This window comes from Anolis sagrei, chromosome 4 (genome assembly GCF_037176765.1).
Source record: "Anolis sagrei isolate rAnoSag1 chromosome 4, rAnoSag1.mat, whole genome shotgun sequence".
NCBI classification, from domain to species: domain Eukaryota; kingdom Metazoa; phylum Chordata; class Lepidosauria; order Squamata; family Dactyloidae; genus Anolis; species Anolis sagrei.
In genome coordinates this window covers 1,198,481-1,215,858 of record NC_090024.1, presented here as the reverse complement: position 1 = coordinate 1,215,858, position 17,378 = coordinate 1,198,481, and the positions used below count along the sequence as shown (strand labels likewise).

The 17,378-nt window shown below is 50.4% G+C and overlaps 1 protein-coding gene across 2 annotated transcripts; it reads left to right on the top strand.

The window, feature by feature from the left end:
• Positions 1-403: 403 nt before the first annotated feature.
• On the top strand, positions 404-15,787 carry PUF60 (poly(U) binding splicing factor 60). Of its 2 annotated transcripts, XM_060776047.2 has the most exons (11): positions 404-519; positions 5,012-5,107; positions 7,725-7,814; positions 8,550-8,600; positions 11,178-11,339; positions 11,454-11,546; positions 13,335-13,548; positions 13,786-13,976; positions 14,158-14,302; positions 15,015-15,250; positions 15,352-15,787. In XM_060776047.2, exons 1-11 carry the CDS (start codon positions 463-465, stop codon positions 15,649-15,651), a joined length of 1,635 nt encoding a protein of 544 aa, XP_060632030.2. In that variant the 5' UTR covers positions 404-462; the 3' UTR covers positions 15,652-15,787. The 2 variants fall into 2 exon arrangements, with proteins under 2 accessions (XP_060632030.2, XP_060632031.2); XM_060776048.2 differs by lacking the exon at positions 8,550-8,600.
• Positions 15,788-17,378: the final 1,591 nt, after the last annotated feature.

Sequence of the window (17,378 nt, the reverse complement as noted above, 5' to 3'; positions counted from 1 at the left end):
ATGTCAGGTCATACAATATATTGTGTATACTACAGCTATTATGTCATACTAATAGTATATAATGTACTGGGAGTGTACTGGTTGACTAGGCCTAACTACTACTACTAATAAACCACACTAAACTTTATTTATAGGCCTCCCTCTATCTCTCTCAAAAAAATACAATATACCAGCAGTATCAAATTGAAATCTTATTATTTCTATATATTATAGATTGAGTATTTAGATTGAGTATTTAGTATCTAGAATATTTACCTTGAGGGAAGATCTCTGAGGGGATTGGCGTCTCCATGGCAACGCGGAGGGGCGGGCCTTACGCCTGACTGACAGATTGAGAGGCACGCATGCGCCTTGCCCCGGAGTCCTGCGGGAGGAAGCGGATGTGGGCGTGGCTCCCGCGCTGAGCTCTCGCGAGACCCTGCGGGCGCGGGCCGAGAGCAGGAGGGGGAGGCAGCGGCGAAGATGGCGGCGGTGGCGACGACGACGACGGTGGTGGCGGCCACCCCGGCGATCCCCCTGGTGAGCCCAAGGGACGGGTGGGACGGCGGCGGCATCGGGATTCCAGGGTCCCGAGAAGGAAGGGAGGAAGGCCGCATTTCCCAGGGATTCCCTGAGCGCCCTTTGTGGGCCTGCAGCAGGCTTGGGCCTACTTGGGGCCTACAGCCAGGTGTTTTGGACTCCCATTCCCATAATTCCTCACAGCCTAACAGCCTTAGCCGCTGTGGGAGAAAAGAAAGGGACTGAGGCCCTCAATCCAGGTGTTTTGGACTCCAACTCCCACAATTCCTCACAGCCTAACAGCCTCAGGACCCTTATGCGGCTGAGGGGGAAAAGGAAACGGCCTGAGGCTGTTAGGCTGTGAGGAATTGTGGGAGTTGGAGTCCAAAACACCTGGATTGAGGCCCCCAAGTAGGCCCAGGCCTGTTACAAACCTTTGTTGTTCAGAAGCCTTTTCCAGGAGAAGCCCTTCCTTCCTTCCTTTTGGGAGGCAAATGCCACTCCACTTTGCAACTCCCTCTTCTTCCCAATTAAGCCAGATTAATTAATTAATTTAGGGCTTTTAATTTAGGGAGGCCTTGCTCTCGGTCCCGCCTGCGTCAAAGGCACGGCTGGCGGGGACGAGGGACAGGGCCTTCTCGGTGGTGGCCCCTCGGCTATGGAATGCCCTACCTGTAGACATCAGACAGGCCCCTTCGCTGCTGGCGTTTCGGAAAAAGGTTAACACCTGGCTCTATGAGCAAGCGTTTGGCTAAACAGTGCAACTGAATATAGGAGGACGGTAAAATCTGATCTCAGGAATGGCACAAGGATTACGAGAACGGATTCTGATTTCATATTGAGGCGTTATGAATTGTTAATGATTGTTTGATTTTGTTGTTCCATATGATGTGTTTTTAATTGTTTAGGATATTGTTGTGATAATACTGATGTTATTGTGATAATTTTCATTGTGTAAACCGCATTGAGTCGCCTTATCAGGCTGAAAAATGCGGTATAGAAATAAAGCAAATAAATAAATAAATAAATTTTATATCCCGCCCTTTCTCAACTTCTGCAGAGGGACTCAGGACAGCTAACAAAGTGGCACCCCATGACGCCCACATCAAAACATATATATATATATATATATATATATATATATGCAATTAATAGCAATGTAATAATAACAACAATATAATAATAATAATAATAATAATATTTATTTATTTGTCGTGTCAGGGCAACCAGTCAAATTATATTACATTTCTAACAGAACAAAGCAAACAAACAGAGAAAATATAAAATTTGTGAGTTTGGTAGTTGATTAGATGTCCTTTGACCAGTCTCTGGCCACTTGGAGTGTTTCTGGTGTTGCCGCAAGAAGGTCCTCCATGGTGCATCATGTGGCGGGGCTCAGGTTGCATTGCAGCAGGTGGTCAGCGGTTGGCTCCTCTCTGCACTTGCATGTCGTGGACTCCACTTTGTGGCCCCATTTCATGAGGTTGGCTCTGCATCTTGTGGTGCCAGAGCGCAGTCTGTTCAGCGCCTTCCAAGTCGCCCAGTCCTCTGTCTGCCCGGGGGGGGGGGGGGGGGAGTCTCTCATCTGGTATCAGCCATGGATTGAGGCTCTGCGTTTGGGCCTGCCACTTTTGGACTCTCACTTGCTGAGGTGTTCCAGCGAGTGTCTCTGTAGATCTTAGAAAACTATTCCTTGATTTAAATCATTGATGTGCTGGCTGATACCCAAACGGGATGAGCTAGAGATGTCTCTGCCTTGGTCCTTTCACTATTGGCTGCTACTTCCCGGCGGATGTCAGGTGGTGCAATGTAGCAGTCTAATTTCTCCAGTGGTGTAGGGCGCAGACACCCTGTGATAATGAGGCACGTCTCATTAAGAGCCACATCTACTGTTTGAGCGTGGTGAGATGTGTTCCACACTGGGCATGCATACTCAGCAGCAGAGTAGCACAACGCAAGGGCAAATTTCTTCACTGTGTCTGGTTGTGATCCCCAGGTTGTGCCAGTCAGCTTTCGTATGATATTGTTTCTAGTGCCCACTTTTTGCTTGATGTTCAGGCAGTGCTTCTTGTAGGTCAGAGCACAGTCCAGAGTGACTCCCAGGTATTTGGATGTGCTGCAATGCTCCAGGGGGATTTCTTCCCAGGTGATCATCCTCAGAGCTCGGGATGCTTGTCTGTTCTTTAGGTGAACAGGCATGCTTGGCGGAGACTAGAGACAGGGCCTTCTCAGCGGTGGCCCCTCGACTGTGGAACATCCTGCCTAAAGATATAAGATCAGCTCCCTCCCTCTTGACTTTTCAAAGATAGGTAAAAACTCCCCTTTTTGAGCAGACCTTCCCAAATAATGATGATACAATTGAACAATGACTTGACATGAGATGTGCACGACAATGTTTTAAGGCTTGTACTTTTTTATATTGTATGTTGATGTTGATGTTATACTTTTTACTTGTTATGACAGTTGAGGCATCAAATTGTTGCCATTTGTAAACCGCTCCAAGTCACCTTTCGGGCTGAGAGGGGCGGTATATAAATATAGTAAATAAATAATAAGTGTCCGACGTGTGAGCCAATACAACAGCCAGCAGAGTGATCTTGTCTGTTGTGGACTCCTCTTGTTGTGTTTCAAATAATAATAATAACAGCAATAACAATAACATTAATAATAATAATAATTTTATTTATACCCCACCACCATGTCCTGAAGGGGGACTCGGGGCAGCTAACATGAGGCCAAGCCCAACAATTACAATACAGCGAAGTAAAATATATACAACAGATAATAACATCAGTCAAAATGCAAATAATAACAAAATAATACAGTAGGGTAAACACAGGATATAAGATAAAATAGTAAAAGAATTAAACACAGTGGGCAGAGCAAAATGCAAGGGATAAAATTATAATTTTACAGGCTCCTAAAACTAGAAGAGTCCTGGTGGGCCATCCAGACTGACCTCATTCTGCCAAGAAGCAGGAAAGTCGCATGCAAAGCACCCCCAACAGATGGCCATCCAGCCTCTGCTTCAAAGCCTCCAAAGAAGGAGCCTCCACTGGACTCTGAGGCAGGCAGTTCCACTGCCAAACAGCTCTCTCCCAATCAGGAAGTTCTTCCTCAGGTTCAAGTGGAATTTCCTTCCTTTCCTGTAGTTTGAAGCCATGGCTCCATTGCATCCTAGTCTCCCTAGGTTTTCCCCTCCCATCTTGATCCCTGGCCCTCCTCATGTCTCCTCTCAGCCTTCTCTTCTGCAAGCTCAACACTCTGGGGCAGAGAGAGAGAGAGAGAGAGAGAGAGTGTTCCAGTTCATGTTTGTATTTGTTGTATTGAGGCATTGAATGTTTGCTGAAATCCATCCCTCTTCAAAGCTGAAGAGCTGGCGTTGTCTGTAGACACCTCCAAGGTCTGTGGCCAGCATGACTACATGGAGCGCCGTTATTTATTTATACCCCACTTTATCTGTTTTGCAGGAGACTCAAAGCACCTTGACATTAAAGCATCAGCATACCATTTAAAATATAAATATGCAAATATAAGCCAGGCACTTATTGGATACAAAAGAATGGGAATTTTAGACTGGTTTTATCTTTGAATATCTAATAATATGTAATGGTTTTTCATTATTGGTATGTTTATTTTTTACATGTGTGCCGCCTTGGATCCGTCCTGGAGAAAGGTGGCATAGAAATCTCCATAATAAATCAATAAAACAATCAATAAACATTAAGCAGGATTTATAAAAATATAAACAGTATTTTTAAAAATTCCCAGTTAAAAACCATTAAAACATATTCAAAGTTTAAAAACATAGATTATGGTTTTAAGATTATGCTCAAAGCTCACCATCCCCGCACATCCCAGCCACTATTTTCCTCAGCAACGTGCCCACCCCCACCCTCCCCAAATGCCTGCTGGCAAAGCAACGTCTTTAGCTTCCTGATCTCTTTATTTGGGGAGGGAGCTGCAGAACATGGGAGGAGCAGCCACCGAAAAGGCCCTGCCTCCCCCATTCTCATTAAATGCCTTTGAGAGGGACAGAGTGGGGCAGGGGGGAAAAGACCCTCCCCATGCGATCGTAGGTCCCTGAAAGGAAACAAAACTTTATTTATAGCCCACCCTATCTCCCCAAAGGGACTCAGGGCGGCTCACAAGAAAATACAAAATGGCAAACATTCAGTGCCGACAGTAATATATAAGCAAATCAAGAACTACTCAATAAATTATAAAGAAATTGCAAGTCTATATGTATTAAGTTAAGTAACTGATAATAATTTGTACTCAATGTCAAAATTAACTGGTTGATTGACTAAGGTATATAGGCATGTACACATCAAAAATATTGTTACCTGATTATATCTGCCATGATTTGCTTTTCAGTTGTGTACCATAACCAAAATAAACAGTTTTATTTAAAAAATAAATTATAAACCAACATAAATGAACAAGGCTCAAATAGGGAGATGTGATCCTTCAAATAATAACCTGAACATAAGCTGCCTTTCTCTCCCTTCAGAGCACAGAGACGGTTAAGGTGGAAAATGGACAGAGCACGGCGGCCAAGCTGGGCCTCCCTCCCCTCACCCCGGAGCAGCAAGAGGCGCTCCAGAAGGTGAGTTCAGTCTTCCTCAACCCACAGGTGGGGGTTCTGTTTGTGGGGGATGCAGGGGGAAAGGGACTCTCATCCCTTGACAGTGTGAAGCCTGTTTACTCGAGGTCTGTGACATCACTGGGTCCAGACTCCCCCACACCACTCTTTTTAAGAAGGGGAGAGGTGTGGAAGCCCAGTGCCCCCCTCCCAACCCTTTGGGGTCTTAGACCAGGGATACTTGTGGGGGGGAGGGGGGGCAGGGATTGTATACCAGACCAGAGATCAGCTTGAGCTCCTGATGACAATGTCGCCAAGTCCATTGCGGCTGCTCTTGGGCACCAGGTACTCCCTGTTGGTGTCGCCTTTGCTGGCACAGTAATAATAATAATAACAATAACAATAATAATTTGTATTTATACCCCTGCCACCATCTCCCCCCGGGGCGGCTTACATGAGGCCAAGCCCATACAACAAATTACAATAAATAAGATACAAGTTACAATAAAATAAAAACATCGCAGAAAAATACAGAACATATGACTACTGTCACAGCTCAGAGTAGAGTCACCTTGCTCAAAACACCAAACCACACCAAGGCTGAAGGTTTTGTAGTTTATTGAAGAAAAGAACAGTCTTAAAAGGCAAAGGTAACGTTCTAAAAGTTCAATAGCAAACGACATGAAGCATAATCCAAAAGGCATCGTAGAAACAAGATTCCATAGCAGCATGACAGAGTCCCAAGAATCCAAGAACATTGCCCAAAAGCCAAAGCAATCCAGAGAAGTTATCAGGTTATACGCAGAAGTTGCACTGACAAAGATTTGTCTTCAAACACCCCGTTTAATATACTTTCCCAGCATGAACGCATTCCGTTAACCCCTAACCTCTCTCCTGTTAGCAAGCCTCGCACTGCGGTGAACTTTGAATTGTAAGTGATCCCTCCTATCTAGATCTTTAGAGCTCTCAAGGTTGGATAGCTCAGTTAGCCGCCTGAGAGTTGTCAGAGTGGGAACCGTCCTCCTCCAACTGCACCTGGCTAGGTTCACTAACATGAGAAACATCCTCTGAAACATTGCCATGGGAAACTGAAACTCCTCATTTTCTTCAGAAACAACAGGAACATCATCATCATCATCATCATTATTATTATTACTTTATTTGTACCCCGCTAGCATCTCCCGAAGGACTCGATGTGGCTTACATCGGCCAAGGCCTCAAAACACAATACAACAACACAACACCTAAAGCAAATTAAAAACAGTTAAGCAGAATAAACAACAAACAATAAACAATACATCAAGACACTATAAAACTGGGCTGGGCCAGAGTAATGGGTACAAGATTAAAAGTGCTGGTGTGGCAGGAGGTATGTAGGATTATAAGTAAGTGTAGTGTGCGGTGTGCAGCAAACTTAGTTCTACTAAAGTGCTTCTAGGACATTGGTATTGGAGGTTCCTAATCTGAGAAGGCACATTGGAACAGCCAGGTCTTCAAGTTCTTTCTGAAGACAGCCAATGTAGGGGCCTGTCTAAGATCTTTGGGGAGAGTGTTCCAGAGTCGGGGGGCCACCACAGAAAAAGCCCTGTCTCGAGTCCCCACCAAGCGCGCTTGCAACGCAGGCAGGATCACGAGCAGGACCTCTCCAGATGAGCGTAATGAACGCGTGGGTTCGCAGATGGAGATGCGGTCACGCATTATGAATCTGAATCCCATCATCTTCTGCCTGAGGCTCCAGCTGAGCCACAACAACTACAATAAACAAAATACAAAACAAAACAGTAAACCAAACATAATGACAGTGAGTGGGCTGCATGTACATAAAATGATTTAAAAACTCAGGGTGAGATAAAGGAGCAGAATTATTTGTGAGTGAGAAACAGGGTGATAGACTGACCTTTGTACAAGGGAGGGGGGGTATACTCCTAGGACAAAGAGGTTAAGGGGAGCAATAGGTTAAGAATATGTAACTACTCTCCAAAAGTGCAACGGCAGAGCCAGGTCTTGAGATTCTTTTAAAAGCACAGCTGCTTTTTCTGTGTTGTTAGGCTGTATCTTCTGACATCTCCCCACGCCCACTCAAAAAACCTATTGCCAAGACAGGATTACAGTAGTGATCTGAAGAAAAGACCCCTGTTGTGGGAAGTGTTCCCACTGTGGACGGTTTTGGCAAATGCAGAGGAAGACCCCTATTGGTAATCACAGACGATGAAATTGGATTATGATTTTTAGTTAAGAGATGCATTGGTCTGTATTGGTGGCCCAATACTGTGTATTGTATATGTGTTTTATGTTTTTAAACTGAATATTGTTGTTTTTAAGTGTTGTAAACCGCAATGAGTCACCGTTTTAGGCTGAGATATTAGCGGTATACAAGTGCATCAATAAATAAATAAATAAATATTGTGGGAAGTGTTCCCACTGTGGACAATTTTGGCAAATGCAGAGGAAGACCCCTATTGTGGGCAGTGTTCCTGCAGATCAATGGAAAGCTTTGGCAAATGCAGGGGAAGAACCCCCCCCCCTTGCAGTTTGCCTTTCCCTTCTCTGTCCGTCTTTGCCCGCCGTGTGCCGGCCCCTCCGTGACGCTGTGCTTCCCTTTCCCCCCTCTCTGCCTCTCTCCCCGCTTCTGTCCCCTCAGGCCAAGAAGTACGCCATGGAGCAGAGCATCAAGAGCGTCCTGGTCAAGCAGACCATTGCCCACCAGCAGCAGCAGCTCACCAACCTCCAGGTGAGGCCCCCGCCTGGGCGCCCCTCCCTCCCTGCCCCCAAGGAGGAGCCCCCTCGGTGCGCGTAGAGCCCCACTGCACAGCCCCCGCCCGCGGCCTCTCCGGAGCAGGTGCCTCCGCTTCCCTGACGAAATCGAAGTGCGTCTCCTTCGGCCCGCCCTGCTCGGCCCCCGGCCCACAGGCCCGCTTGCATTGCTGCCCGGGGGTGTGGGGGGGGGGGGCTTAGCCGCTTGGAAAGAGAGAATTAGAGAGAGAGAGAGAAGAGGGCAGGGGTTGGGGAGCCAGCGCCGTGCCGGGGCTTTGCCGCTGGTCTGGCTCAAGCGGAGGTCCTGGGGGTGCGGGGTGCATTGCTGGGGCAGCGGGAGGGAGAAAGCAGGAGGAGCCCCCCAGGAACCACAAACCCTGGCCCCAAGATCTGTACACAGGGCAGAAAAGGGGACGGCTTGATGGAGGGGAGGGGAGGGGGCTGGAGCCAGGTGCCTTATGCCTTAGCTGTGGCTGTGGAGTCCTGGGGTGTGTGTATAATGGGAGGGGGGGTTGGGGGTCCCACCCAGGGGAGGCAGAAGCACGGTCCCGGTCCCCCATCGCCCCCCGGACGCGCCCTCTTGCTCCTTGGGGCTGTGCAGTGAGGAAGGAGAGAAAGGAAGAAAGGAGAGGCCTCTTCCACTTGAGTTTTGACGAAGCGCCCTCGTTTGCTCAGCTCCCACAGACTGAACTCTGTCTTTACTGTCTTTCAGATGGCAGCAGTGACAATGGGCTTTGGAGATCCTCTCTCACCTTTACAATCGGTCAATAGACACATTCACTTCTTCTGGGGCACGGGGTCGTAGTAGTCAGGGCCTAGCGTGAACGGATGGCGGGGAGGGCGTGGCGGTGCCCTCCCTCCTCCCCCTCCCCACCCGGCTGCTCCCTCCCCCCTCCAGCCCCCTCCCTCCCTCTCCCCAAGTGCCACAGCCCCAGCTGCTCTGGAGATGCCACCTGCCCACCACACCACCAGGCCCAAGGGGAGCGCTCTGGGGCTGGGCAGAGAGAGAAAGAGTGACACACACACACACACTCAGAGGGCGAGCGTTAGAGCGAAGCAGCTGGGAGAGCCGCCTCTCTAGGGACACGGAGGCCCTGACCTCAAAGCCACGGCCAAGGTAACTCTCCAGAGCGCTAGTGGGGGGCACCAGAGGCCTGGCAGATGGGGACACCGCAAGGCAGGCAGGCACACTAGGTGAGCAGGGGGCCCCTCCTTGAAGAACGCCTTGCCCAAGCGGGATATGGGATGGGGTAGTTAGAGGGGTCTGCCCCCCACGCTCCTCTCACTGGAGCCAGGGCCAAGGAGGAACATCACATAAACAAGCGGTCACTCTGGCTGGCCCACTTGCTGCTATTACTGCTGCATGGCGGGCAGGCGGGTGGGAGTCAGACTCAGGGAGCCGTTGAGGGGTTTCGGTCAGTGGGGTGGGGGAAAGGATGTGCACCGACTCTTCCACTGAGGCTGGGGGGGGGGGCTTGGCATAGCTAGTTTTGGGGTCAAGGGAAGGCCTTCCTTGGATGTGAACGCCCTGTGGCCAGCTGCCCGCCTCAAGGCAGTCCTGGCGGAGGCCACAGCCCCTCTTACATCCCTTACAGCAGGGGTCCTCAAACAGAGCCTGGATGGCCATCTGTCAGGGGTGATTTGAATGCAATATTCCTGCTTCTTGGCAGAATGGGGTTGGCCTGGAGGATGATGGCCCAGGAGGTCTCTTCCAACTCTATTATTATTATTATTATTATTATTATTATTAAGCAGAGGCTGGATGGCCATCTGTCAGGGGTGCTTTGAATGCAATATTCCTGCTTCTTGGCAGAATGGGGTTGGACTGGATGATGGCCCATGACGTCTCTTCCAACTCTATTATTATTATTATTATTATTATTATTATTATTATTATCATTATTATTAAGCAGAGGCTGGATGGCCATCTGTCAGGGGTGCTTTGAATGCAATATTCCTGCTTCTTGGCAGAATGGGGTTGGACTGGATGATGGCCCATGACGTCTCTTCCAACTCTATTATTATTATTATTATTATTATTATTATTATCATTATTATTAAGCAGAGGCTGGATGGCCATCTGTCAGGGGTGCTTTGAATGCAATATTCCTGCTTCTTGGCAGAATGGGGTTGGACTGGATGATGGACCAGGAGGTCTCTTCCAACTCTTGGATTCTATGATTCTAAGGCCCAGGGGCCGGATACCAAGGCCAGTTACCTGGCCCTCGCTGAGGGTCAACCTAAGTCTGAAATGGCTTGAAAGCACACAACAACAACAACAATGATCATATCTCATCAGCCAAAAGCAGGCTCACACATCCCATTGAAATACTAATTTGTGAAAATTGTTCTTCATCTTAATTATTGTATTGTTTTTAAGTGTTTTTTGCACTTCAAATAGTTTATGTGCAGTGTGCATGGGAATGAATTCATTTTTCAAAAAATTATAATCCGGCCTTCCAACAGTTTGAGGGACTGTGACCTGGACCTCTGTTTGCAAAGTTTGAGGACCCCTGCCTTACTGTTTTCTCCTGGGGGGTGGGGGGGGGGTTCCACTCCTTGCCCCGCACGCGTCCCTCGTGGAAGTGGGTGCCGGGGCTCTCCCTGACCCTTGGCTCTGCTGGCTCCTGAATGCTGGGGAGTGTGTCGAGGCCTCCGATCCATCCCCCACAGGCCCCAGTTCCTTAGTGAGAGCGAGGGAGCAGCCCCGCCCCGGAAGGAAGGAAAGAAGGCCCACTCTGACCGCAGCCCGAGCCTGGTCTGATGCGGCCCTCCTACCTTCGGCCAAGTGGGGAGGGGGTCTCTAACCATAACCGTCTTTTTCAGCCTCCCCTCTGGCCAGGAGGGCAGCCCTGGGTTCCTTGTGGGTCTTGGGAAGTTAGCCAAGAGCGCTCTTTGCCTCGCCCCCCTCCCGATGGCCCTGGGTGTGGGGTCTGCCCAGGACTCTCCCCTCCCCCCTCCAAGGGCCTGGCTTGGGAGTCCAGCTGACACGGTGGGGCAGGTTCCAAGGCTGACACTGAGGGGCAGGGAGGGCAGGGCCAGACCCAGCTACTGGACGCAGGTGACACGGTGGGTGGCCGTGGTGGACGCCATCTTGGTCAGGAGGGAGGCAGTGGGCATCCTGGGAGGGGCTTGGGATGAGGGTGGGGGCTCCAGTCCGGGGACCCCCTTCCTTCCCTCACTTGCAGCCATCAAGGGGGAGGGCAGAGGGGGGCTTGGCCCTCCTCGGGAGAGCTTCCTCTTGCTGCTTGGGCTGCTCGGGGGATGGAGATGAGGGGGGTCTGCGTTGGCTCCCTGCGGCCTCCCCCGTCTGACCAGGCGGCCGGTGTCTCCGCTACAGATGGCGGCCCAGAGGCAGCGGGCCCTGGCCATCATGTGCCGGGTCTACGTGGGGTCCATCTACTACGAGCTGGGGGAGGACACCATCCGGCAGGCCTTTGCCCCCTTTGGCCCCATCAAGAGCATCGACATGTCCTGGGACTCCGTCACCATGAAGCACAAGGTGGGCGCCGCCCGAGTCCGTCGATAGTGGTTGGTCAGGGAAGGCGTTTCTCTTTGCCCCCCCCCCCCCCCCCCACGGTGACTGTTGTGTCACGTGCCCTTCTTTCCGCTGCAGGGCTTTGCCTTTGTGGAGTACGAGGTGCCGGAGGCGGCGCAGTTGGCTCTGGAGCAGATGAACTCGGTCATGCTGGGCGGCCGGAACATTAAGGTGTGTTTGTTGGGTCAAGGCGGTAACTTGGGGAGTGCTGGGGGGGCTCAGGATTGCCCACCTCTCACGTTGTGTCCTGCTTGCTGGGGATGTGTAGTCCCAGTGTTGGGTGGGTCTTTGAAGCTCACCACACTCCTCCTCTTCCCGAGGTGCCTTCTACACTGCTGTATGATCCAGTTTAAAGCAGAGAATGCGGATTATCTGCTTTGATAATCTGGATTCTAGGGCAGAGTAGAAGGGCTCACCTGAGTTTCCATCAGGCTCGCATCTCCACTGCCCTTGGGGCTTTTCGTTGCTGCCCATTGCCTTTATTGCGAAGTAGATGTTGCACCTCAGAGTAGATTCACCTTGCTGAAAACACCAAACTGCACACAGCCAGAAGTCTTTATCGTTTATTAAAACTAAAATGTAAAAAGTTCTTGAAGGCAAAGGTTGATGTTCCAAAAGATCAATAGAACATGGCACTTGAAGCTTAATCCAAAAAGGCACGAGCAAAGCCAAACCCAAGAGAACATGACAAAGTCCTGGAACCATGAACACAAGGAGACAATCCAGACAAGGAAAGGCAAGCTTCTTAGTTGCTTTGACCAAAGGTTGATCTCAAACCCACTGCTTAATATCCTTTGCAAAACATGAAGGCGTTTCTTTGGCCTCTGGACTCCCTCTTGTTAGCTATTCTCACACTCCTTCAAACTCTGAATTCCAAACGGTCAGCTCAATCTAAGGTTCCCATTTCATCAAGGTCAGTCTGTTCGTTAGTGTCAGCCTGTTTCCCTACTTGCTCATTATCAGGCTGAGAACCATCCTCCTTCTCTGAGTCAATCTGCACCTGCACCTGGCTAGTTTCAGTATCAACACTCTCATTCCTTGCTGTGGGAAACTGCACTTCTTCACTGTCTAAAACAGGGAGTTTTTGAACCAGACTGTGAACCTGAGTCCCATCATCCTCATCAGAGACACTCTGTGAATCTAACTGAGTCACAACAGTAGAATCTAGGGCTGGGCGGTTTCGTTTCGTTAATTCGTAATTCGTTAAAAATTCGTTATTTTTTTTTAAAATAACGAAGCGATAACGAACCATTCTGGAGCAACTTAAAAACGAAACGAATTTTTAAATTCGTTTAGTAAATGCTTCGGATTCGTCATGTATTCGTTTCGTTATCGGTTTGAGGTCGTTTCGTTATTATTTCTGCATGTCTGGGGCAAGTTTTATAGTTGTTTTTTGTTTAATTAGTGAAAAAAAACTTATAATATCACACCAACAGTCAACAACAGAGGGAGAGGGAAGCTTCAAAAGTTCCCCCTCTCCCATTTGGAGGGTTTTTTAGCGTATTGCGCGGTCGCGTCCGCCATTAACGAATCGATTCGTATTTGTTTCGTTAATGTTTCGTAATATTTTTTTTTACATTTACGAAATTTCGTAAATATCGAACTTTTTAAAAGAAAAATTTCGGAATTCTTTTAAATATCGAAACTCAAAAAACCCCAAAAAACGAATTGATTTTAGAAACAATTTTTTCCGTTGTTACCCAGGCCTAGTAGAATCCCATGGATCCCTGTCTTCTGGCAGAATTGCAGAACAGCAGCCCCCCCTCCCCCTGGGCATCCAGCCCAGCCTCCTGCCAGGCAGTCCCATTCCTCCTCTCCTTGCCAGCATTCAACCCCCCCCCCCCGCCTGGTCCTAGCCCTGAGGTGCCTTCTGGCCATATCCTTTGAGCAAAGTGGCCTCTTGACCCCAGGAGAGGTCACGGCAGCCTTGCTGACAGAGGTGCTGTCCCTTCCCTGCAGGTGGGGCGGCCGAGCAACATTGGGCAGGCGCAGCCCATCATCGACCAGCTGGCGGAGGAGGCCCGGGCCTTCAACCGCATCTACGTTGCCTCCGTCCACCAGGACCTCTCGGACGACGACATCAAGAGTGTCTTCGAGGCCTTTGGGAAGATCAAGTCCTGCACGCTGGCCAGGGACCCCACGACAGGGAAGCACAAGGGCTACGGCTTCATCGGTGAGGCTGGCCTGGTGGGGTGAAGCGGGGGGGACGGGACGGTCCTCGGCGGGGAAGGATGGAGGCCTTGCTAGGTCCTCTGGGGGGGGGGGGCTTGGGGGGGGGAGGGCTGCCGGCTGTTTTGTCGCTCTGTGTTGCCTTCTCCTTTTGATGGCACCCCACCCAGGGAAATGGGGGGCTGATGGGAAACGTTTTGAGGGGGCGGCGGTCCCCCTTCAGCGGCCTCTCTTTCCACAGAGTACGAGAAGGCCCAGTCCTCCCAGGACGCCGTCTCCTCCATGAACCTCTTTGACCTGGGCGGCCAGTACCTGCGGGTGGGCAAAGCCGTGACGCCCCCCATGCCGCTCCTGACCCCCGCCACCCCCGGGGGCCTCCCCCCAGCCGCAGCAGTGGCCGCTGCAGCTGCCACAGCCAAGATCACCGCTCAGGTGAGGGGCAGAGGGAGGAGGGGAGGGGTCAGGGGCAGGCCCTTTGCTCCAGGGAGACATGCCTTAGCAAAGGGACTCCAGGAGGAAGAGTCCCCAGCAGGTGGGCGGTCTCTCCTGGGTGGAGGGGAGTTGGAGGCTGCCACGGAGGAGCTGACGTCGTGCTCCGGCTCTTCTCTCGCAGGAAGCGGTGGCCGGCGTGACGGGTGCCGCAGTCCTGAGCACACTGACCACTCCGGGGCTGGTGACGCCGGCCCTGACCTTGGCACAGCCCCTGGGGGCTTTGCCACAGGCTGTAATGGCCGCCCAGGCGCCAGGAGTCATCACAGGTGAGCCCACGAGCAAAGGCTGCTGGGAATGTGGGGTGGTGGCGGGGGAGTGTCCTAAGCCCTCCCCTTCCAGCCCAGTCTGTGCCTCCAGCTGGGCCTTCAGTGGATCCTCATGCAGAAGCACTGTGTGATGATGCCTTTGCCCCAGGATCCGAGGCACCTTCCCTTTGTGCATTTGCACCACCCCTTGTTGCAAAGAGGGAATAGGCTGCCCATCCCTTTCTTGCTTCTAGAATTCTTTACTTGCCCACCTGTTCTCCCCCAGCCTCTCGTTCAACTTTCACTCTGGAGCTTCACACAGAGGCCTTCTCATACCGAGGCTTCCTCACACTGTGAGGACTTCTCACAGACTGAGACCTTTCTCCCACTGAGGTTTACCTCAGAGTGACGGCTACTAAGCTACAGACACACCTGCTTATGTTGAACTGCAGCTTTTGCTGAGTCGTAGCATCCATTTAACCCTTTCAGTGCTTGGCTCACATTTTAAAATTAAAAATACCCAGTTAATTTATAATATTTCTGACACGCATAACGTGAGCGCCCTCTGCCATTGCCTTTCTCCTCCCCCCACATTGAGTTGGCTCCTGCTTTCCAAACTAGCCCAGGCCTCCATGGCTGCTTCTGAGGGGGGCTTGTGGCCAGAGCTGTGGAGAAGAGGCAAGGAATTTCCCCAAAGCCAGGTTGAAGGCATGGGTGCTTCTCTCTTTTGCAGGCGTGACTCCAGCCCGCCCGCCCCTCCCAGTGACCATCCCGCAGGTGGGGGTGGTGAATCCCATCCTGGCCAGCCCCCCAGCCTTGGGCCTGCTGGAGGCCAAGAAGGAGAAAGAGGAGGAGGAGGTCTTCCAGGAGTCGGAGCGGCCGGAGATGCTGAGCGAGCAGGAGCACATGAGCATCTCGGGGAGCAGCGCCCGACACATGGTCATGCAGAAGCTCCTCCGGAAGCAGGAGGTGAGTGGCCGTGGCGCGGGGTGCTCACAACGAGGAGTACCCCCTTCCTCTCCTCAATGGGCCCAAAACTGTGTGTGACCCCGGCGCTCTTTTCCCCACAGTCAACGGTGATGGTGCTGCGCAACATGGTGGACCCCAAGGACATCGACGACGACCTGGAAGGGGAGGTGACGGAGGAGTGCGGCAAGTTTGGGGCCGTCAACCGGGTCATCATCTACCAGGAGAAGCAGGGCGAGGAGGAGGACGCCGAGATCATCGTCAAGATCTTCGTGGAGTTCTCCATGGCCTCAGAGACTCACAAGGCCATCCAGGCCCTGAACGGCCGCTGGTTCGCCGGGAGGAAGGTGGTGGCCGAGGTCTACGACCAGGAACGCTTCGACAACAGCGACCTCTCGGCGTGAAGCCGGCCCCCAAGGACTCTTCTTCTGTTACCCCCCCTTCCCCTTTCCCCATGTGTTTGGGGGGCTCCTGGGTGGGCCCCCTGGCTCCCCTTTGTTGTGTGCGTTGTAGTTTCGGATAAAAAGGCAGGAAGGACAAGTGTGCTCTGGGTTTTGTGTGTGTGCGTGGGGGGGGGGGGTGCTGGCGTCGACTTCAGAGCAAAATACTGAAAAGGGTCTTGACAGATTAGAGAGATGGTGGGCAAAACTAACAAAATGAAGTTCAACAGTGACAAATGCAAGATACTCCACTTAGGCAGAAAAAACAAAATGCAAAAAGACAGAATGGGGGACGATGAGGCCTGGCTCGAGAACAGTATGTGTGAAAAAGATCTTGAAGTCCTTGTGGAGAGGAAGGGGAACATGAGCCAACAATGTGATGTGGCGGCAAAAAAGCCAATGGGATGTTGGCCTGCATCAAGAGGAGCATAGTGTCTAGATCTACGGAAGTCATGCTTCCCATACTCTATTCCGCTTTGGTTAGACCACACCTGGAATATTGTGTCCAATTCTGGGCACCACAATTCAAAAGAGATATTGACAAGCTGGAAGACGTCTAGAGGAGGGCGACTAAAATGATCAAGGGTCTGGAGAACAAGCCCTATGAGGAGCGGCTTAAGGAGCTGGGCATGTTTAGCCTGAAGAAGAGAAGGATGAGAGGAGATATGATAGCCATGTATAAATATGTGAGAGGAAGCCACAGGGAGGAGGAGGGAGCAAGCTTGTTTTCTGCTTCCCTGGAGACTAGGACGCAATGGAGCCATGGTTTCAAACTACAAGAGAGGAGATTCCATCTGAACATGAGGAAGAACTTCCTGACTGTGAGAGCCGTTTAGCAGTGGAACTTTCTGCCCCAGAGGGAGTGTGGTGGAGGCTCCTTCTTTGGAAGCTTTTAAGCAGAGGCTGGATGGCCATCTGTCAGGGGTGATTTGAATGCAATATTCCTGCTTCTTGGAAGAATGGGGTTGGACTGGATGATGGCTCATGAGGTCTCTTCCAACTCTAGGATTCTAGGATTCCATGATTTCTGGTAGAAAAGGCATACACAGGCTGTGTTTCACGTGCCAAAGTATTGCAGATCTCCTATCGTGTTCCCTTCAAGGTGTATAATCCTTTTGGATGACCCATAACAGGAAGGGAGTGATGCCTGAGGGCCCTTCTACATTTAAATAAAATCCCACCTTACCTGCTTTGAACTGGAATATATGGCAGTGTGGACTCAGATAACCCAGTTCAAAGCAGATATTGCGGGATTCCCTGCCTTGATATTCTGGGATTCAGGGCTGCGTGGAAGGGAGTTCGGTCCCTTGTGGAAAGACCTGGAGGGCAGATGGTTGCTTCTGTTTGCACTGCCTTGGATCTGCAATACATAATATTAAAATAATAATAATTACAATATTATGGCTTTAGATTGAAAATAGTAATAATAATGCGAATATTATAATACAATACATAATATTAAAATAATAATTACAATATTATGGGTTTAGGTTGACAATAATAATAATGCAAATATTATAACACAATACATAATATTAAAATAATAATAATTACAATGTTATGGCTTTAGTTCCTGGTAGACACGGACTATCTAGATCCGGCGCAGTCTGGCTTTAGGCTAGGACATGGTACTGAGACAGCCTTGGTCGCCTTAGTGGATGATCTTCGCCAGGAACTGGGCAGGGGGAGTG